The sequence below is a fragment of the Acomys russatus genome, chromosome 10, assembly GCF_903995435.1.
Source record: "Acomys russatus chromosome 10, mAcoRus1.1, whole genome shotgun sequence".
NCBI lineage: Eukaryota > Metazoa > Chordata > Mammalia > Rodentia > Muridae > Acomys > Acomys russatus.
In genome coordinates this window covers 3,780,165-3,803,673 of record NC_067146.1, presented here as the reverse complement: position 1 = coordinate 3,803,673, position 23,509 = coordinate 3,780,165, and the positions used below count along the sequence as shown (strand labels likewise).

At 44.8% G+C, this 23,509-nt stretch overlaps 1 protein-coding gene and 1 pseudogene across 4 annotated transcripts in view; both read right to left on the bottom strand.

The window, feature by feature from the left end:
* Hipk2 (homeodomain interacting protein kinase 2) overlaps nucleotides 1–23,509 on the bottom strand; it is a 188,560-nt gene that overhangs the window by 118,628 nt on the left and 46,423 nt on the right. For all 4 annotated transcript variants that reach the window (XM_051151685.1, XM_051151686.1, XM_051151687.1 and 1 more), the window contains exon 2: nucleotides 13,235–14,318. In XM_051151685.1, the coding sequence (XP_051007642.1) occupies nucleotides 13,235–14,318 (1,084 nt within the window). The remainder of the gene's footprint in view (nucleotides 1–13,234; nucleotides 14,319–23,509) is intronic.
* On the bottom strand, nucleotides 9,625–9,741 carry LOC127194925 (uncharacterized; annotated as a pseudogene).

The window sequence follows — 23,509 nt, the reverse complement described above, 5'->3', positions numbered from 1 at the left end:
ACTCAGGTCTGCTTGCTTCTGCCTCCCAAGTATCACAGGAATAGAAAGCAAACTAAGATAGTCCCTCACAGTGTCTAGAAGTCTCTGGGTTGTGCTGAGTTTCACATTCAAGTTTCATGAAGGGGTGGGAAGGCTAGGTTCGGGGCAAGAAGCATCCTAGATAAGGGGCAGTTCAGGCTAGAGGATGACTAGTGAGAGAGACAGAGAGTGGCTAGGTGTAGAGACTAACACAGACCAGCCAGTGTTCCCTACGCGGCAGAAGCACCACTGCAACGGGTTAGGTCTGCTTGGCAAACACAAGAAACATTCCCTTGGGAACGTCAAAGAGAACTGTCATCTTAAATTGAGCCACCAGGGACACCAAGGAATATTCACATTTTAATGGCCTTCTTATTTCTTCCAAAGAAACAAGGAAAAGCTCCTGAAAACGAGAAAGGACAGGAAGGACACTGTGCTAAGAGCTGGCCTTGAACTGCCCAGTAGCCGGGTATGTGGCCCAGTAAAAGCTGCCAGGGTCTGAGGCCCTGTGCAAGACTTCGACAAGATCATTTTAAAAATCCAGGACAGCCAGCAGGTGCTCTTACTCCAGGGGGTAAATGGCCTTTCTGGAAAAATTGGTTACTTCCCATACTGGGTATAAGAATGCTGTAAGTGGGAGGTCCATAGGAGGGGAAGTCTGGCTTGGGGAAAGAGCTGCAGGGAGCTTGTCGCATACATGGATGGTGTGCAGGCCACGGCCTGGCAGTGGAGAACTGCAAGCACAAGGAGTCCTTGGTCTCGGGTCAGGAATCCCAGGTCTGGGCATTTCAGCAGGAAGTGCATCACTCTCCTTAGCTCTGTGAGGTCAAGCCTGTGACTTCTCATGGGACAGCACTGAGAGAAGCGGCCTGCTTTCAGTGCTGCCGTCAGCAGCAGCTGTTTATTCCAGGCTTGTTTTTGTAGGTTTCCACCGCCCAGCCATTTCCAGAAATGACTGTTCCCCTCTTTCTGACCCTTCTGTGACAGGATAAACAAGACATCTTTTGCCCAAACACCACAGGACAAAACAAAAACAGGAAGAGAAATCAGGCACACTAATGCTTTCTATATAAAATTATCAAGTGTTCTTAAGAGAAAATGGATTTAAATTTTTAATTTTTAAAACATTTTAAAATTAAATGCTATTTTGCTTAGCTTTAGCACATGCAGACTTGTGTTACCACCTTTTACTTAGGCTCCATTAGCCTATGACTCTTGCTGCTGATCAGGGTATCCACCCTAACTCTGTACAGATGCTAAAAATCCAATAATGTTCTGGGGGCTCACACTTAGTGTTTTTATACTTGCCAATAGAAGTTCTATTTTCAAAAAGAAGAGGGATAGAATGCCTTTCTTGGAGGTAGGTAGATAAGAAGAAAGTGACAACAACAGTTTGTTCTTTGAGTCTGTTCTGACTCCAGAACTTTTATTTCTATTGCCAATGTCTATGTAAGGATGGCATTAGAGGCTGTTTCCCATGCACAAGAACGCAGAATATGGGGATGCTAGACCAGTCTACTTGCTCCCACTGGACACATGCACCCTGCCAGTAAGTCAACACACAGAGAATAACAAACACACAGACGCCCAGCGCAGCCAGCACACATACCCACAGTGCTGCCCTTGCGGGGACTCTTCAGCATCCCTCTTGCTTCTCTGACCTTTGGGATAGTGGGACTGAGTGAGGAAGGATCATCAAATATCAAATGCAACTGTGTCCCCATTCTGTCACTCTCTGTAGCCACTGCACCTACTCACAGGTCACAGGAGCTCAGGCGTCACTACGGGTACAGCTGCAGCAGTGTGGCATTGAGCTGAGCTTTCAGAAGTTCAAGCTGGATGGGTGCATCCACCTTCTCCCACCACCCATGTTCTACATGCCCGCCCCCCTGTTTGTTACTCTCCCAATAGGCTATTCCCTTTGCACTGTCTTCTGTTTCTGTCCCTTTCTGTGTGGGAAAGAAGCCACTAGTCATATCCCTGACCCACAGGCTTGTTCCTTGATGCATAATGCCTGATGCTTGGTGGGTGGGACAACTTGTAAACCGCTAATCATGGCAGATCAGATCCATCTACCATTCTATGGTGAGCAGACTGACGGGCCCTGGGAAAGATAATGGTACTACGACCCGGCAGCTCCAGGGGTGCTGAACTGGACCCATGGAGCTGTCTCCTTTGTTCCTTATGACAATATCGTGAACTACTCAGTTTCCTGTCTTAAAAGAAAAAGAAGCTTTAGAATGGTTTGGAAACTTGCCTTAAGTCACACAGTCATAAAGCAGTAGATCCGGAATTCAAACCCAGGTCTGTCCGCTACATATAATAATGATGACAAAAGTAATGACTACAGTGCTAACAACAGAGGGTTAAAATAGCAACTAGCATTTATGAGTACTTCCTCTGTCCCAGGCCCATGCAGAGCAACTTATGATGAGCTCTATTCTCTCCAAGAAGTCTTTGCTCACCCAGCTTTCTAGTGTGGAGACAGGGTTAGAGGCCGCCTGAGCAGCATAGCCATGAAGCCTCAGACCCAGAAAAACAAGAGGTCACAGGGCCCAGGGCACCAGCACCAGCTCCCATAGTGCCATTACTAAGTCTTTGTCACCCTGGAGTAGTCCTCTCTAGCTTTCTGAATAGGACAAAGCAGATGCTTGCTGACTTTGGGGAACTGGCTGGTTAAAGGTTGGGACCACTGACTTCAGGTTTTAACTGCAGCCTGACCAGCACAGAGATATAGAGAGATGTGCTGGATATACACATCTGTCTCTCGTCTCGTCTCCCCCCCCCATATCCCTGTGTGTGTGTGAGTCTGTGTGTGGTGTGTGTGTGATATGTGTCTGTGTGGTGTGTGTGTGTGGTGTGTGTGGGTGTGTGATATGTGTCTGTGTGTGGTGTGTGTGTGTGCGTGTGATGTGTGTCTGTGGTGTGTGGTGTGTGTGTGTGATGTGTGTCTGTGTGTGTGGTGTGTGTGTGTGTGTGTGTGATGTGTGTGTGTGGTGTGTGTGTGTGGTGTGTGTGTGTGGTGTGTGTGATGTGTGTGTGTGGTGTGTGTGTGTGATGTGTGTCTGTGTGTGTGTGTGTGTGTGTGTGTGTGTGTGTGTGTGTAATATGTATGATTCCCCAAGAGGCTCAAGTTGGGTCCCAGAGAAGCCGAATGACACAGACTCAAGATTTGTCAATAAGGAAGGACTTGGCATAGAGCTTGGCATGCACGGGGGTCTGGTACACGGCAGGGTTGTATTATGAAGCACGGAAAGCTACTCCTATCCCCCATCACGCATTCCCTATTCCAGTAGCCATCCCTCTCCACAAATGAGTGTCAGGGAGTGGTAGCTTCAACCTGCATTATTCATGAATGGAGAGAGTGTGGAAATAAAGCGGCTGACCTCCATCTGCCTCTGCCATTTCCCTGCCTGCCGTGTGCTCCACACGTAGGCCTACCTTTGCTTTCAGTTCCTCCTCAGACCATCTCAGAGTCCAGTCCCACATTACCCCTGAAGGATGGCTGCAGGGGTTAAGGTGGAGGCATGCACCATTAGCTTCAGATCCTTCACATCGTCTACAATACAGCATAGAACCGAGCTTTGAATTCTTAGCCTACACTTCTTAAATCTGCCTACAAAAGCACTTTCCCTTAAATCCCTTTCCACTTGTGAACGCCGCACATGTGACTGGTGGGGAGAACAGCAGCCAATAGCACAGACACGGTGCTGCAGCTCACATGAGATGGGGATCGCACTATCCCAGCTTAGTGTATTGTGGCTTCAGTATTCACTTTGCTTAAAGTCCTGCCCTGGAGCAATCCTCAGAAAAGAAGCCCATTCAGTCTTCACACATACTCAACTCCAAAGTGTGCAGTCAAATTAAAGAAACAAAGGCAAACCTGATCCCAGTGGCCCCTGCTTTTCCTATGCTCTGCCTGAGGAGGCCATGTGCAGACTCCTCACAGGGGAACAGAGTCCTATGGCTTCCCTTACCTGTTCATAATGACACTTATGGTGGTCAGCATCATTCTCCTAGTCCTCACTCCTGACTTTGGATCATCTACCAAAGACACCACCTGAGCTCAAACCCTTGTTTGTCTCAGGGATCTCTTTTTGGGGAACCCAAACAAAGACAATGGTTCCCTAATGTCACCCTCTCCACTTATATACAGGATCAAGGGCCACACACTTGGGTACCCACAAAACATTGGTCCACTGTCTGGCACAAGCTGTGCTTGGCTTGTTTTGTCCCAGTCACCCTCTTTTACACTCCATTTGAGCCAGCAGCTGCTGGGACAGAGAAGAGAAGGATGGCCATGCATGTATTTGCCAGGGTGGTGGGCTAGAAGCCAGTTAAAGAGACTAAGGGTGGCAGAGATCTGATGCCATGGGGTAGACTTGACGGGCAGTGGCCCCAAACACCTGGGAGAATGGGCAAAGTGACTGGAAGGTACCACAAGCTACTCCTCAATTTAGTCAGAGAGAGGATCAGAGCAAGGGAGCTCATTCCACCTGAAGTTGGAGACAGCACAGTGGAGGGTACTCCTACTCGTGTCTTAAAAGCTCAACACAAAACACAGTGCCTGACACACATGTACAATGCCTGAATGAGAATTATGGCTGCTAACACAACTGGGCAGTGTGCTGGCGCTATCTACAATAGGTGCTGTGTCTACTGAAGTCATACCAGTCACATATAGTGTGGGGAGCCGTGCCAAATTCTGCCACATCAGAAATCCTGTGCTTAGGCTGCAAGCTGTGACCTTCCAGTTGCTGATCTCTGCTGGAGGAGGTCTTTGTGTTCCAGGCCATCCTTGGGCTGTTTACCTTTGAAAGAAGCAGGGAAGTCCCTACTGAGAAACACCTGGAGGGTTAAGGACGTTCTTACAGAGAGCTATTCAGGCTATTGTGTTCTTCTCGCCTTGGGAGCTAGGGAGAGGGGGATCAGAATAGACCCTATTGACCTTCCTATATAAAGTCTTGCTTGTCCGCATTAAAGGGGAATCTTGATCAGAAATTCCCTGACTTGATTCGTTATTTCTCGCGTCTCTGTACCCTACTTTCAGTCCCCACTCCCTCTCTCAGGTGAACCCTGATTCGATTTTTCCCGAGGGTTGGGACCCGACAATACAGTCCTATCTCCTCTGCAGGGCATCTGCTTGCTTATCCCACCCACTCTGGACACTCCTCTGAATCACCCGCTCCTTCAGTTTGCCAACCCTCATGGCCTCTCTATCACACTCACCAATTTTGTATTTTCACATCCACACCACTGAGTTTTAGGAGTTTAATCACAAGACATTTAACAAATGGGCCCTCAGAGGAGCTACCCATCACTCAGAAGAAAGGCCAACAGCTCAAGGCCAGGCTGGAACCAGTAACCCTATTTTCTAATCTTAACAGGGTACATATGTACTTTCTATGAGAAGAGACTCTGAAGCCCAAAGCACCTGCAGGACCTTCACAAAGAATGACGACAACAATAAAGAAGGTGGAAGGAAACTTTAGAAGTGGTTGAGATGTGTGTGAATAGGCTGTGGTTTCACACTGGGGCATCTTTACAAACTTTACGTCTAACAACTACAACTTGTCAACAGCTTTTTGAATTTCAATACCCCATTAAAAGTGTGTTAAGAAGAAAAGCAGGGGGCTGGAGAAATGGCTCAGTGGTCAAGAGCACTGACTGCTCTTCCAAAGGACCCAGGTTCAATTCCCAGCCACCACATGGCAGCTCACAACTGTCCGTAACTCCAAAATCTGACACCCTCTCATAGACATCCATTCAGGCAAAATACCAGTGCACATAAAATAAAAAATAAAAAAAAGAAGAAGAAGAAGAAGAAGAAAAGCAGCCAGGCACAGGCCTGTAAGTCTAGCTAGTAGGAGGCTGAGCAGGAGGACTGTAAGTTCAAGGCCAACCTAGACTAACAGACACCAGCAGATAGTGAGACACTATCACAAAAACAGGTTAAAAAGGGGTGGTGTGTGGAGACGTAGCTGATAAGAGAGCACTTACCATCATGCTCAAGGCCCTGTGTTTGCCTCTCAGTAATAGGGGAAAAAGGAAGAGAAGGGTGAAGAGGAGGATGGGGAAGAAGAGGAAAGCATTTGCTGTGAAACTTGACCAATGCCTGTTTCTGTACCACTCCCAGTGCACCTGCCTATTAAATTGGTTTGGCATGTCCTATGTCTCCAATTTCTAACAAGCACCATGAGAGAGTCTGAGGTTGCAGAATCTCTAGAGCTCACTTTGAAATCAACTGGTCTATAACTGGAGCCCATGAGGCTCTAGCCTTCCCATCTTCAGGCTTAGCGACATGCAGCTGGCAGCCCTACAAGGCAGAAAGCTGAGCCGAGTTTCCAGGGCATTGACACCACTTTTGCATCTGGGCCTTCAGACCCCAGGGACACTTGAGAGGGAGGCTTCTGGTGTCTGAGGGGCACGCTCATCTCTGTCTTGCACATATGCTTGTGTCCTTCTTTACACATGCATTTGTCTCCCTCTCTGTCTCTATGCACACCAGCATCCCTGCATAGAGGGCAAACGCCAGTCTTTCTCACAAGCATATACCCATGCCTGCATATCATGTATGGGTTTGGCTGTGGTACCTAAGTCAGTGTTTATGAGCATGCACAAGACCTTCCTCTTTTGTGTATAGAAAAGTTGCAGCAGACAGCTGCTCAAATACACACAGGCTATCACACTGAAAAATATTTTTGGGTTTATTAACAATCACTAGGTAGTTATAAATATGAATTAATACTTACTGAAAGATTAATTTCAAAATGTATACTATATAACTGACGGTCCCAGAGACCTGAAGGCATCTAACTAGCCCAGGTACCTTATTGAGCATTTCTTTATAGAAACAGAGCAGTGACTCTGCTTGCTTTTACATGTGTATAGGTTGGCAAATGAGACTGTCAGTAAGCTGGATAGCTTACATATATTAACGGCCAATGTGAGCCAACACATACCTCTTCTCCTGTTGTCTTAGTAACAAAAGGCCGGTCTAAGAGCTAATGCTTGCCACACACAACTATTTTCAGAGCTCTTTTTCCAAAGTGTGCCAGTCACTTTTTATACATTATGATCTGCATAAGTTGTACTATTTTTGACAGTTCTGTTTGTGGCAACACCCTCTATTGGAGTGACTTACTCCTTCAGCCTACAGTCTTTGTGGAATATGCCCTATTCACAGTTCATAAGAAACTAAGGAATGTTCCCAGCATGAGTTAGTGATGTCACATTAGTCACCGGCAGGGGAAAAACTCCTTCCTACTCACAGTCAGAATCTCCAACTCTGGCCCACAACCTGGTGAGCACTTGGTGATCAACAAATTCTAGTCACAACAGAATCCAGATGGAACAGCATGGGTGACTCATAGTTAGCAATCTATTCAATGAGTCAGGGAAACAGGTGGCAGGGGCAGGACAGGACGAGGGCTGGGGTGACCGTGCAGAGACAATCACTTTGTAGTGGTGGTAGGAGCTGAAACAGGTCCCAGAAGAGCAGAGCTTCAGAATCCAGCCTCAGAGAGAGCGAAGTCACAAAGCAAAAAACCTGTTCCCTGCTAAGGCAGTTCTGCAATCAATTATCAGAAAAGCCAAATGCACTAAAACATCCAGAGTTTAGACCATGGGGGTGAGGTCACCGTACAGTCTGGAACCTCTGTTTTCATTCCTGAATTATTTTTGGTCTTTGGGTCTCTGACCAAATATCTGTCCATTTTGCCTTTCCCCAACTGATTATATCATTATTAACCTCATCAGACTATTATTTCTTCAAGAATTTACAGAAGCTTCCAACACATCACTTTGACTTACCCGCAGATCTTCATGCTGCATTCAAACTCCCTACTGTCGGACCTCGTATCTCCACCACTGTGCTCCAGCACAGGCTCCTTCCTTCAGGCACTCGCATGTGCCTATGCTCCTCTCACCTTCCCTTCTATCACAAGCTCCATTGCCCAGGCTTCTCAGCCTCTGCCCAGCTCCTACTTCCCTGAAGATCTACCTCAAGATTCCTTCACCACAGCTCTCACTCTTACTCAGCCCATCTCGCAAAACTCCTTCACTGACCCTGAGCTTTGTGGTTGTTTTGCTCACTTATGCTACTCACTTCAATCTGGTACACAGTGAGTTCATAAGAAGTATCTGTTGCATAATCACACACTTGGAATAACAAATATCAGAATTATAGCTCTAGGAATTTCTTTTAAATCTGAAAGAGCCAATTAACTCAAAATTTGAGAGCATACCTTACTTTCTATACCCTTTAGTATGTAGATATTCAGAGCTACTGAATCAATGTCTGGCTTAATGAGTGGAATTAAAATTAATTTTCATCCTTACCTAACAACCATTCCAGAATCATCTGGAAGACAGCCTCTGCACCCAGAAGAATCAAATCAAAGAGTATTGAAAAACCCTATCTATCTAATTAGTTACTTATTGTGTGTAGTATGTGTGTATGGACACACTTATGTGCTGCGGCATGTACGTAGAGGTTAGAGGACAGAGGTCAGTTCTCTTCATATGGGTCTTAGGGTACAAACTCAAAAGCTATCAGGATTAGTAGTATATAACTTTATACCCCTGAGCCATCTCACCGGCCCTTATGTCCTGATTTTTATGCCCAAATTTGGGGATCTTGGCAATGGCCTTAAATGTTTCAAATAAGTCTATACAAAATATTTTGAATAGTCCAGAGCAGAAACAAAATTGTACACATTGTCACCTCTGACCATCTTTTGCCCAACAGTGACTTTTTTGGGGGTTTTAAGAGTTTATTATTTGGTCCTGTTTTTAGTTTGCTGGTCAGAAATTCCCCAGCACTAGTTAAATGCTTGCTCAAAGAGCCCAAACCTTGGCATCAATGTACAATTAAATAAGGACCAGGCGGGGACTTCCCTAGCGAGGTAAAACAAGTAAACAGAGTCACCTGCCACTGTGTTCTTTTGGGCATATGAGTACATGAAAGGCGGCACCTTGGAGGAAGCCTGCTCTTAGTTGGAACAGGGGTTTCTCAAGAGTCTCTGGGGTATGGGTAGAGGGTGGAGACTCCCATGGATCAGGGGCCTCTTCCCCTACAGAGGGCACAATGGCTCTGGGATGGGATCTAGCACAGTTCTATTCATATAAATTCTCCAGATTCTTAGGTACAAGAAAGCTTAAAGCCAGGCATGGTGGCGCATGCCTATAATCCCAGCACTCGGGAGGCAGAGGCAGATGGATCTCTGTGAGTTCACGGCCAGCCTGATCTACAGAGTGAGTCCAGGAGAGCCAAGGCTGCTCCTCACGACCCTCAAGTCTCCAGTTCTGCCTCTCTTCATTGTACCCACAGCATTCTGTTTCTCTTTCTTTTCCATTTCCCCATCACTTACTTGCTTCTCTTAGTGGAGCCCAAGGTCTCTGAGTGTCTTGGGTAGCCTCAGAAGTGGTCTAGGAGTGCTGTGCCCTACTCGTGCATTATGGCGCCAGGCAGGGGTCATCTCAGGCATTGTCTGCCCCCTAGGCCTGCATGACACCCGACTGGTGGTCATCTCAGGCTAGCTTCCTGTTCAAGCCCCTAGCAAGCACCAGACTGGTGGTTAGTCTCAGGCTGGCTTTTTTCCAGGGCGTGTTAGGCTACTAATCACTCGGCTGCTTATAGGTCAGAACACTGAGCACAGACACAGCCTCTCTCCTCTCTGCCACCTACCGATGCACTAAGACAAGGAACTTACGATAGACAGTAAAAGAGTTTCTCTTGTCTTCTCTCCCCCAGTAAAGGGTGAAGTAGTCAGGAAAATCAACAGGAACAGTCTAGTCTTGACTGGCTGTTCTAAACAGCTAGGATGAACAGGGTCAAAGCTAAATGTTGCTCTCATAAGCTCTCACTGACTGATGTGGCAACAGACTGACCACCCCAGGGCTCAGATGAGGCCTGTGGTAGGCCTAGTGTTATGATTAATTTGGAAATGAAACATCATTCTAGGACTCTGTGCCCTTGACCCTAGTCAAAGGCTACCTAGCTGGCCCTGAGGACCCGAAACCATGGAGACTCTGGAGAGAGGAAAAACATTCTGCCTAGAATTTTAGGTTAGTAGCCACATAAAGCCTAAAGAAAGGGGTACCATGACACCCAAAAAGGTATCTCAGATGGAAGCAGAGCGGCAGGAAGTAGAGGTGACTATGCCCACTGTGGAATGACAGGCAGGAGCTACTAACTGTAAGCAAACAGCCTCATCACCCCACGAGGTGCTCAGATGGATGACTGGGCTGGTGAGTACGGACATCAAGTCCAAGAAGAGGACTCAGGCCTGCCCCAGTTCCCATGGAAATGTCACTGCCATTCATACGTTTCCTGAGCTAGGGTTCCTGAAAGCAAAGTACACAACAGAGCCCTTGGCAGGAGGGGCAGCCAGTGGGCGGAGTGACAGGGGCACAGAGGGCAAGAGTACACAAAAAAAGCTTCAGAATCCCAGTGTAACATCTTGAGTCAAGTTTTGCTACAAGGATGCATTGCTTATTAAGTATAGTTGTAAGCCATTTTCCAAGCCTCCATGCCTAATTTTTAGCAAATTTCAATGAAGCCAGATTCTGTTCACTAAGAGCAATACAGGTTAACTAAATAATAAAACCTCACACAGCCCTTGAGTTGGCATAGTTTGCCCTAAATTCAGGCCAAGAACTGGCAAGAAACAGCCTTTGGCATCCTGAATTTGTAAGTCTAATATAAAGTGACAGCAAAGCCTCCATTTTGCAGTAACTAGAGAGTAAGCTCGAGCAACAGCCACCTCTGGGCAAGCTGTTTCCCTATTACGAGCCATGCCGAACTGGCTTTCCAGGAAGGGCCAGGTACTCTCCAGATGTGAGCTGTCAGCCTCCTTCTTTACACTTCCCCACTGTCCAGGCTCCACCTTCCTAGATGGCTCTAACAGTGGGCGCATGGCTCCCCTCCAGGGAATGGGGGAAAGAGAGCCCACATGGGTAAATCTACCTGCATGCGTATGCAGAAGCCTGTGAGAATAACTCTTGAGAGCAGAGGGCAGTACATATACCTAAGTGCAGGAAAGAAGCCATCACTTTCCAGTATCAGATTCCAGAACGGGGCAAGAGCTCCTACAGCTCAGGAATCCCTCCTAAGAGGAATGGAGAGGCTTTGAGTCAAACCAAAGCACAAGACAGACAGGAAGGCATGGCTGGCGGCTGAGGGTGAGGGAGCACAAGCAAAGCAGAAGGAGACATACAGCTGTGCTGCAAGCACTGGGTCCAGTGTGAGAAGCCAGACAAGATAGGGGAGGCCAAGTAGACAGGGCCTGGTGGTCAGCCTCAGATTAGGTCACAGGTCAGCTGTGTTAACACAGCTCCAGTCTGTCCAGTCTTTCCTCTGGAGCCTTCAAGAAGATATAAGAATATACATCCACATGAGAGTGTGGGACAGGAGGTTTCATGCAGCAAGAAATCCTGGGATACTGCTATTAGTGCCACAAGTTAACCTCTTGGGTATGGTTCGGCCTACTTTCTCATGGGGGTTCTGAGTTTCTTTTCTCGCCAGCTTCCAGCTCTGCGGGACTGGCCGCTACTACTTCCAGCACAGATCTTTGTCACTCCAGAACCCTGAACCTTGTGTCTTATCTCCACCACCTCCTGACACGGTGTCCCCCACAGGCTCCATCACAGCATGTGATGGTCCAACAGCACCCTGGGACTGTTTAGCAGCCCTAGCTTCCAGCTCATAGGTCAGGAAATGAGAGTACATAAAGTTAGGCAGTCAGCACAAACCACACAGCCTAGTGAGTGCAGGAGTCAGTCCAGTTCTGGGTTTTACTAATGTCAAAGCCTGCAGCATGCTAGAAACTCTGGGATGGCCAGGGCGCTGTTTACATCTTGGAACTTAATAGTGTACAAGGTCCATATAAGAAATGAGATAAAAACTTGTGTGGTGTCTGAATGAACAAGTTTTCTCACTAGAGTGTGGATGTGTTTTACCCCTCTAAGGTCATGAGTTCAAAGAATGGTCCTCAGTGTAGTGGTGCTGGGAGGCAGTAAGGCCTAGTGTTTTCACTGTCAGTGCTGTCTTTGGATGGGACTGACGTCAGAAACCCAAGTTAGTGCTCTTCAATAAAAGTTGTCTTAATAGCTTGAATCTAACCTTGAGCCATTATATATTTTCCTAACTAGCCATGTGATCACTTATTCCTATGCATGCTCCCACCATTGTGGGGCCATCTACCATAAGGCTGAAGATAGCACCATGACCTTGAACCTTCAGAACTCTGAGCTCAATAAACTTCTCTTCTTTATAAAATTATCCTGCCTTGAGTATTTCCTTACAATTAAAAGGGGTGGGGAAGGATAACGTTTTGTGACATAAACTTCTCACAAAAGGAAGCAACTTGTCCTGGACAAAGACCGTCCCTTCCTCCAGCCTCTTCCACATGAATATAAGAGTAGTCTTCTAAGAAAACTGCTATCAACCTATTGCACCTTTCCCCTAGCACCACCCCCACCAACCCTTGCTTGTTCAAAGTTTCCAGGACTTGTTCCAGGCACTTTTCACAAATCTTCTGATCTGGCCTGGCAGGTCATCCTCATCTCCTAAATGAGTCTCGCATTTTGCTACCCTATGCCTATTATTGCCCCACCCCTTCCTGTTCTAGCTATCTGGATCCTCCCCATCCAGAAGGTTCTGACTTCTTCACTCTGCTCTTCACCCAGCTCCCAAAAATCTTTTCCAACTCTCAATGTCCATCCAGATCAAGAGTGTTACTCAGATGCTTTCTTAGATAGCTTCTGTCACTCCAGTCTGCATGTATCCTAGTTTTCAACCACATTAAGGTCTCTCTTTTTGTTTTATTTTATGCATATGAGTGTATGTATGTGTGTGTGTGTGTGTGTGTGTGTGTATGTACGTATGTATGTATGTATGTATGTATGTATGTATGTATACATACCAAGTCATATCTGGAGGCCATAAGAGGGGAACAGATCCCCCAGAACTAGATTTACTCACAGTTGTGAGTTGCCATGTGGGATGCTGGGAACCAAACTGAAGTCCTCTGTAAGAGCAGCAAGAGCTCTTAACTACTGATCCATCTCTCTATCTCCCCATATTAAGGTCTCTTTCTGGTAACAACCATTATCTTATGTTCTTATCTCCCCCATGGTGACTCTTTCTGTACATTCCCTGTGGATGCACTGGACCTCCTGCATCCTTTGACTATCTCCATGGAAACAGTCTTACCTGTAGTATCTAGATTGCAAGTAGGTAGAACAGACAGCTTTGGACACATGACTAGCTGAACCAAAGTCAATGACCTTCACTCGGTATGGTTGTCTGGATGGATCCACCAGCATGATGTTTTCTGGTTTGAGGTCAGCATGGATAAGGCCCAGGCTTTTGAGTTTCATCAGGGCTGTGGCTACCTGCTGAAGAACTGGGCGAATATACTTGAGGGGCAAGGGGCTAAACTTGTTCTGTTTCAGAAAGTCATAGAGGTTCTGCTCCAACATCTCAAAGACTAAACATGTGTGATTCTTGTGTTGGAAGCACTCATAGGCCCGCACAAAATTATAGTCATCGGCGCTCTCTGTGCTCAGCCGGGCCAGGATGCTCACTTCAATCTGACCCTGCCGGGCATAGGATGGATGGTTCTTTAAGATCTTAATGGCCACGATTTCATTGGTGCCCCGTTTCCAGCACTTGACCACTTGGCCAAATGTCCCTCGCCCCAAGAACTCTAAAACCTCATAGGTGTTGGTCATGGAGCACAGCACCTCATGCTGCACCAGCTGGTAGTCGCCTTCACTGTTGGAGCCACTGTTTTTGGAGGTGGCAGTGGATGTGGTGGCAGTGGCTACAGTGGCCCCGCTGGCATTATTCTGAATCATGGGTGGATGCTCTTCAATAATCTGCACGCTGCTTGTGTTCTCGATCTCCTCACTCTTGCGCTTGAGTCCACATTTTTGGTAGGTGTCAAGGAGGCTCACAGTGCTTCGACGCATTAGGTTATGCGGTCCGCCGAGGACTTGCCCGGTGACAGAGGTGCTACTTGCTGATGTTACAACTATGTGTCCAGTATTTCCTGGGAAGATGATGGTCTGCTCGTAAGGTAGGCTTGGGTTTGGGATTGGCAAGGAGGTGCTGACGGTTGTGGAGGCTGGCTGAGAAGGTGGTATGTTCTTGCTCTGGCTGTACACTTTGCTGTGGGAGCCGTACCCAGTCATGTCCCAGTTGGAACTTGGCTCTACTTTCAGTTTCTTCACACTACAGAAGGCACTTGATTGAAGGGTGTGAGGGGAGAAAACTTGCACATGTGAGGCCATACCTATAAGTAAAGAAAAAGGAAAAATGAATGCTTGATTACTCCCCCATAAACACAATCAATTTATTTATGCTCTGCTCAGATTGTCCTTTAACGTCAAAAAGAAGCTTGAGGGCAGGGAGATGGAACCGTGGGTAAAGCACTGCTGCAAAAGCGTAAGCGCTTGAGCTCCCCAGAACCCATGGAAGCCGGGCACAGGCACATGCAACTGCAATCCCAAAGCTCCCATGGTAAGATAAGTGACAGATACAGGACAGTTCCAGAAGCTAGTCATGGGCTAGCTATAGCTAGTCTGGCATATGCAGCAATAAATAACAAGGGTCCATCTCTCAAACAAGGCAGAGATGGACAGATTCCTGGGGTTTGGTGGCCAGCTCGTCTAGCATAACACTGAAAGATCTCATCTCAAAAAAATAGGATGGAAAGTGATTAAGGAAGCACAGATTTCAACCCAAAGTCTATAAACACACACACACACACACACACACACACACACACACACACACACACACACACACACAGTTGGGAGAAAGAATTATGATTTCATACTGACATATCTGAAACTTAGATAATCTTGAAACTATTTAAGACCTTTCTGGAGTGGCTGCATAATTTATAATTATGGTTATACTGGAAATTTTTAAAATGTGATATATAAGGAAAAAACACTACAGTGACAAGAAAGGCAAACTCCTTAAAGGTACAAGAAGAAACAAATACCAATTACCTTCTAAGATGCCTCTGATAACCATTTCATGTGTGCGTGTGTGTGCGCGCATGAGATTCTGAATAGCCACACACACACACACAGACGCACACACACGCGCGCACACGCACACACATGCACGCGCACGCGCGCGCACACACACACACACACACACACACACACACACACCAGCCTATCACCATTTCTTACAAAGGCTCTTAGGAGGTGGAGAGACCCTCGAGCTTCCCTGCTACTTAGCCATCCGGCCTGAGCTGCTCTCTGACGCCAGCACTATCTAGAGTGGTTGTCTAACATCTCCCTCTTAACTTCACCACTGTCTCCCAATCCTCGCTCTCTTCAGTGCATCCCCGCCTTCTTCTTTTTGTTAATTATTATTTTAAGTTTTTTTTAATTAATTCATTCATATTACATCTTAATTGTTATCCCATCCCTTGTATCCTGCCATTCCTCCCTCCTCCTGCTTACCCTTTACTCCCCTCCCCTATGACTGTGACAGAGGGGGGACCTCCTCCCTGTGTATATGCGCATAGGGTATCAAGTCTCTTCTTGGTAGCCTGCTATCCTTCCTCTGAGTGCCACCAGGCCTCCCTATCAGTGGGATGTGGTCAAATATGGGGCATCCAAGTTCGTATGAAAGTCAGTCCCCACTCTCCACTCAACTGTGGAGACTGTCCCTCAAGACCCAGCTATTCCACTCCTTGGAATTTACCCAGAAGATGCTCCAGCACACAACAAAGATATGTTCAGCCATGTTCATAGCAGCCTTATTCATAATAGCCAGAACATGGAAATTGCATCTCCACCTTCTATTCTGCCCAGAATCCCGAGGTCAGTCTTATGTTCTGCTAGCCCTCTAATCCATATTCTCCTATATTTCTCTAGAATACGGTTTCTGAGATTCTTTTTTTTTTTTTTTTCTTCCTTGACGCTATTGATTCTCTCTGCTTAATTGGGCCAAAGTCTTTAGCTGGTACTGAATAAGCTTGTCCAAATGAATCACTGACCTACCCTTTCCATTCTGCCTTCAAATGTGTGTACATGCACAAACTCCCAACTTGCAAGACAGGAAGAGTAACTGTCATAAGCCCCTCTTCACTCTTTCCTTCCTCTCTGTAAATCAATGTTTCAATGCTCATTCTTAACCCTTCTCAACATATTCAAATACCATAGACCTGTGTTCTTAAGGTACATAACTTCCTAATTGCCTAATCCAATGGCTCTTTCAGCCCCTACTCTCCTTAACCTCTCGCAACATCTGATACTGCTGACCACCACTTCCTTCTTGATGCTCGTATCTGCACTAATGTGAATCTGTAACTGCCTTCCTCCTCCCCATGGCTAATTACACAGGGGGTTAAGGTAACTCCTCTTCTTCCTCTTCTAAAATGTTGGTGCTTCCAGTAGTCTGTTTGCTCTGGAAGGCATCATTCATTCGGACAGCTTAAGCAGTCATCTCTGTGCAGGCAACTCCCACATGCTTATTATGGGCCAAATTCTCACTTGAATGTTCCAGTAATATATTTCTGTCTCCTGCTACATCAAAGATAATCTTCCAAAGCCGAACTCTTCGTTTTTCCCCAAAAGCAAAGCCATCTAATCCTCCATTCTAATACTTGCATTTCTGTTAATAAAAATTTTCTCTAGTTGTTTGGCTCCCAAACTGTGGATTTACCTTGGTGAGTCTTCATTACCACAACAGGCAAAAGACACTCAGTCTTGACTGATTTCTCCTTCCTTTAAAATGTCTTTTTTTTTTTTTTTAATTAGAAAGTATTTAAGTAGCCATAAGGTAAAATGTCTCTTGTATCCAACTCTTTAATTACTATCCTTTTTGCCACTCCTATAGTTGAAATCCTTATTACTTTAAAAAAGTAACCCTAAAGTAAATCTAGAAACCCGGTCCACTGAATCATCTAAATGTGCCTGTGTCTGGCCAGCAGACTTGTCTTAACTACAGAAACCTCTGAGCATTGCTCCTCTATCCAAAACTTCCAGAAGATGAGCTGAAGAGTCAACATACAGCTTCGTTCCCACACACCTGCTAGCTTCATCGTCAACCACTGATTTTCCAGAAGTCTCAACTCTAAATTGGTCCCACTCATCTTCCCAGAACAGAATGCCTCCTGTACTTGTTTCACTCACTCTCCAGAACATTCTGCCTTCTGCCATGAAGTCATTGCTTCTCTCAACTAAGCTAAAGACCATCCAGTTTAGAGCCCTAAGCCTGGGCTTTCTGAGAGAAAGTCTCATGTATTTCAGGCTGGTATGAAACTCACTACGTAGCCAAGGATGACCTTGAACTTCCATCCTCCTGCCTCCATCTCCCTAGTGCGAGGATCACAGGCATGAACCTGCACACTTGGCAAGTTGTTTTTCTCATATACTGTTTACATGTTTAAGTCATGTTTCCACAACTAGACTATATTCTGGCAGCAAGGACTATAATTATACCTCACACCTCTCTGTTTTTGTCTCATACTTCTTTGTGTCATCCCATGGCAGGCCAAGCTTGCAGTGCATGAGTACAACTGTTAACTGAAGAAAGCCTATAACTGCTTTTTCACTAGCCACACACATCTAAAGAAGCAGGCCTGACTAGAAATTGGAGAAAAAAACAAACAAACAAAAAAAGACTTTTTAAAAAGCATGGGAGAGGACCAGGTATGGTGGTACATGACTATACTTCCAGTGCTTGGAAGGCTAAAACAGGAGAATTGAGAATTAGAGACTATTCTGGGCTACACAGCAAGACCCTGACCCAAAGCAAACACTCTACAATGAAAAAAATAGCTCCTGTCATGGGCTGGATGGTCACACTCTGCCTGTGTTCTCAGGACACGTGCTTTGACATCCTGGAGGCAGGTCTGCTCAATCCCTAAGCACTACTCTATGAGCCCATGGATCAACAGAGACTTCCCTTCTGGTGTGAAAGCTGACTCCAGCCTTGACATGGGTACCATGACTAATATGTCTTACATGATTATTGCCTGACATGATTATTTTGGCTTGTTATGCAACCATACTTTTCATTTGCTTTTATGTCAATATCTTCCTACCACCACAACACAGAAAGTGGCTATTCTGTTTAATAGTATCTCTTAAATATACAGTTATAAATGCTATGAGACAGACAAGTCCTACCTGTAACCCACCGGCCTCATGTGTTCCAGTGCACCTTCAAATATGGTCCAACACATTTGTACATGGCGTTTGTTACAATGTCAAAAGGTTTGACACCCTTGAAGCAATACAGAAAAGAGCAGTCCTTGGCTTTGAGCTACCTATCCCTGGAAGAGGCTAACCAAAATTAACATCTGCCTTAGCTTCAGTCCCTTGACTGGCTCTTGCTCCTCACTCCTCAAGTTACTGACTGACAGGGGAAGAGAGAGTAGGAGGTCAAAGGAGAAATAAGCTGATTACGCACAAAGCTTTGGAGGCATTGGTCTGAACTGTCCGAACTGTTTCAGAAGTTCTTGGTGGAAAGGCCACATTGCAGAGTGGAATTTTACAAAGGGGAAGAGGGTAGCTTATGACTTATTTGTTATTGGGATGATAGCCAAGGGTCATAAAACTGTGGAAATAATCACTGGCTGCCTTGGGTGACAGATGCCCAGGATCAGCAAGGAGACCTGCATGGCTAGAACCTCCCCACACCCTCCACTGTGGCCAGCTGCCTCAGATTCTCGCCGGGGCTGCTGTGGTCACTGCTGAGGTCAACACCACTATTCCAAGAACTAGACCTAAAGTTTTAAACAACCTTTTTACCTTTGTTCTACAGCACAGGCCATTTTCCTCTGGCAAGGTGAATGTTCAAACAAAATATAACTAAAGAAAGTCATTAATAATAATTTTTTAAGCCCTAAAATCTTTATAAGGAATAAAACACTGTTATTTTGGTAGCTTCATTTTAAAATAATCTCACAGCCACAATCAAACTTACTTCTAAACATTTCCCCTTGGAAGTCTTTTCTGGAACAAACATCCTGGTTAGTTGAGCTCTCTCTGAGTTAAGCCCACAACTTTTGCCATTCCATTTGTTCATATCCCTAAGGCAAAGGACAGGGAAGAGGATGGGGAGACCTGTATGTTCTCTACTCTAAGGAAAAGCTAAATGTTTCCTCTCATTTCTTTATGGTCTGACCCCTGTACTCTTCAAGGACTACTGACCTCTGGGACATACAAAATAATAATAGTAATAATTTCCCCCCAGAAATGGCAGGGGCTGGCCGGACATTTTCAGTTTGGTCTCTGTCCCTTCTCTTAGGCTCTTAGAAGAAAAGGTGGCTTTGTCCCTCTTTCAGTGGGAAGATAGGTTTTAACTCCCTGGAGGGCAGTATGAAAGACCCAGGGAATAACACACTAAATCTGCAATAGTAACACCTGTTCCTTGGAGGTGTTGCCCATCCAGACCGTTCTATAAAAGCCTTAGTGGCCTCTCAAGATAGAACCCTACATAATGGTTGTACATGCACTGACTGCTGAGATATAGGATGAAGTATCTACAAGGGTGTAGCCTTACTACCGTGCCGCTGGCTCTTGAGCAGGCCAAAACCGTGAGCAATGAACACCACAGATCCTGCCATGTTTCTGGGCTTATGGACAAACTAACAGTAAAAGAAGCTGATTTATAAACCCACTACAAATTAAGCCAAATTACATCACACAACTGTATGTAATAAATTCTTCATTGCATGATAAAAAGTAGTGCCTATAAATCTGCTTAAAAACAGTTACAACAGAATTACAGTGCATCATTTTAAGTCATTCCTTTAAAAGATAAGACTGTCTCATGTACCAAACAAACCAGGGTCAGGCAGGTTTTGAGTGCCTTTTGGTAGCCTGCATGTTTAAAAGAAAGAAAGATTAACTGCTTTTTAGGCTCCCCACAATGTCCATTTTACAGGAAAATATATGTATAATAAGTCTGTGCTTCAAACACTATTTTTTAAAGCAATTGCTTTGTAATCTTTATTTGGATGCCATGTATGTCCACAAAACGCTATCAACACTCCATTTCAGCCCCTATTTAAAATCGTGCTTCACTGTTCTCCAGGTTTTACATTACCTAGCACACACCAGGCTCTGGGAGGGGTGTCTTTGGGGCAGGGTGAGTGCGTGAGCACCTCTGCCTCCGCCAGCCTGGTACTCGTGGTATGCTCATCCCATTAACACAGGCTGCACACAGCCTCATTCTCACACAGGGCTGAGCTGCAAACCATGAGGTCAGACCATGGCGTGGGATCCTAGAATAGAGGCCAATTCAGAGCCTAACCTGGAGTTCAGGTCCAGGTAACTCTGTATGGCTCTTAGTCTTTCCTAGTCTTTAAGTTTCAACGGGAAATTCTTTTTTCCAGAGTTAAAGACAACTTTTGCTGGCTTTTTGAGACAAGGTCTTGCTATGTAGTCCAGGCTAGCTTCAAGTAAGATCATCTGCCCTTCAATACAAATGCTAGGATTAAGGAGTTTGTCATCATGCCTACCTAACTTTTTTCATTTACTTAAAGAAAAAATAGCTAAAACTCTTCATTATCTTGAGTTTTCAGCCCACTATTTTTTAAATGACATTTATTAAAAGACTGAGTCATTTGGTGTATTTTTCCTAACATGTTTGCTTAGTTTCCTCAGAACTTTTTAAAGCTGCTTCACGTGTGATTACATTTCCTTTCCGTTTCCCCACCTCAAATTATCTACTGGAGATCAGACTCTCGTGAAACTACAGGGATAAGTGAGGCTCAACTATATGATTAATTTTTTTAATTGAATTCAATTTCATTGAATTTAGCTAAGCTCAAGAAAAGAAATATAAGTAAAAATGGGCATCGTTTTTTATCAGTATTTAAGGTTTAATTTAGGCTTGGCAGATGTGAAAAGATTGCCACTCAGAATTGAGTTACATAGTAAAAGAGAGTAGAGTCCAGATCACCACAGTGGTACCAACTTCCTCACTACCTAAAACCTTCTAGATATACACTGACTAAACCACGAGCATCTATGGAAGCTACAATGTTACTTTGTTTCTTTATAATACAGAACTCAAAGGACTCATTCCTGTACTTAATAGAATACCCGGTCTTTTATATCATATTTGCACATAAGATATGAAATAAGTTAAGGTAAATGTTAGAAATATATGTCTATGGCAGAGCCTGGTGGTGCATACCTTTAACCTCAGCATTTGGGAGTCAGAGGCAGGTAAACCTCTGAGTTTGAGGCTAGCCTGGTCTACAAAGGATAGCCAAGGCTATACAGAAAAACCCTGTCTCACCCCCCACCAAGAAATATGTATCTAAATAGAAATTTCTAAACACCTAGAGAAGGGTAAATTTGCATAACCTTTGATAAATTTGTGATTATTTAATGCCTCGGATGGTTGAAGAGTATTGGAAAAAAATTCTTCACTGATATACTATAGAATACTCATAAAACTGTAATTATTCTGTGTGTCAAGTTCACATTTAAGAGTGTGAGGCAATTTTGATTTAGTCTGTTTCTAAGTGACAGATTTTCAAAACTGTGTATACTAAATATCTTTTAGTGCTCATATCATTTTCAATAAGGGGGTGTTTATCCACTAGTTGTATAATGTTAAATACATAGCAATTCCACTAGAGCAGTGTGACATTAACAAGTTCTTCAGAATCTTTGTTGATAATGACAGCAGCAATACTATTGTACTGAGAATTTGGAAAATAAAATAAATCATTCATCTTATCTGTATTATAGGCCTTCTACATAAAAATGACTGGCCTGAGATAGAATGAAAACACAAAAGCATCTATGGCATTCCCGTTAGTTGGGTATGGTAGCACATGCTTGCAACCTAAGCACCCTGGAGGAAGAGGAGGGCACATCTCTATGAATTGGAGTCCAGTACAAAGTAAGATCCCATGTCAAAAAAAACAACAAAAAAACAAAAAGACATCACCACTGACCTAAAGAAGCTTAAAGTCTCAAAGCATCATTAAGTCCTATGCCAATTTAAAAGAACAACAGGCACTGCCAAAGTAAACTGCATAGTTCAGAGTAGCAATCACTCAGGTTGTAGGCAGGTAACTGTGATTTAAAAAAAACAAAAAAAGGGTGATCTTTTGAAAGGTGAGGCTGGTGTTGCCCATCCTACCAGGACGATACAATCCCCATCAGCCCCACAGTGGGGAGCACTGTTTTCTCTGTTCTCCGGAAGCTTCTGCTTTGTTGGAGACAACTGAAGTACATTTGTATATCAGTAATATATTGACAAATGCCAAGACAATAATCAATCTCCAGTAGACACTGTGCATACCAACTGCCTACTTACCCAATTCTAGTACCTCTAATATTCTAGAAATATCTCTAAACATTTGAAGCTGGTGTGATGCCCCAGCTCTCTCCCCTGACCCATCCTTTGGCTTTCTCTTTTTGTTACTACACATGTAATTAATAAAAAATTTTGAGACTTTCACCACTCTGCTCTTTTCTGGACTCTTGGTGTTTACTCCGCAGGACTGTGCAGTAAGCTGTATTTTCCCTATAAACAAATGGGTAAATATGCTTAGGGAGATGACGTAAGTTACCCAAAGTCACTTTGCTACTAGCAGGGTTGAGTTTGGAACTGAGGTCTTCCTGGGTCTCAAATTCATGTCATTACTTCTGCTTCATTTGTTTGGTTCTTGAATTAGAAGCATCGAACATGAGGCCAGGCAGAGTAGTAACCATGAACAGATGAAAGCCAAAAAGAAGAGAGAGCAGATCTAACTACAGCACAGAGCTGACTAAACTGACTATAATGGTTACCCACAACAATGACCGTGGTGTCTATCATTTCTGTCTCTTCTAGACAGGACCACACTTGAGAATTTTTTTTTTTTTAATGTCTCTTTTCTGAGGCAATCATCTCTTTTCTTAATGTGCAATGGGATAGTGCCCAGAACACTGGTCTTGAGTAAGAAGACTTAGACCAAGTGACCTGGAGAGCTTGCATGGCAAGCAGGAAGGTTGTCACATTGGCCCAGAGGTAAGGCTAGGAGGAGCTAAACTAAGAGACTGAGAAAACAAAGGAAGGAGCAAAAATACAGGGCTTCACAGAGAAAAAATAGCAAGACACTGACAGGTTCAGAACATAAGGGCAAAGGATAGATAACAATCAAACACGTTTGAGGGATGAAAAGAAGTGAGTCCTCAGATGGCAACATGAGAGATGGAACATGGGGTCAAACATCTGGGGTGGGGGGGGGTAGTGGGAGAAGAGCATAGAACAAGCTTTCAACAAGCTGAACAACAGGCACTGACATGGTATCTGTGCTGAAGTGTCCAGACAGTAACTTATACTACAACATGGAAACAAGGAAATGCTTGATATAACTGAAGTTAGTGTAAGGAGCTGTTGGTGTTTGACAAGCAGCATCTGGTACCTCTGTCCAAAGTAGCTGGCTCTGTGTGTGTGTGTGTGTGTGTGTGTGTGTGTGTGTGTGTAGGCCAGTGGTTGAGG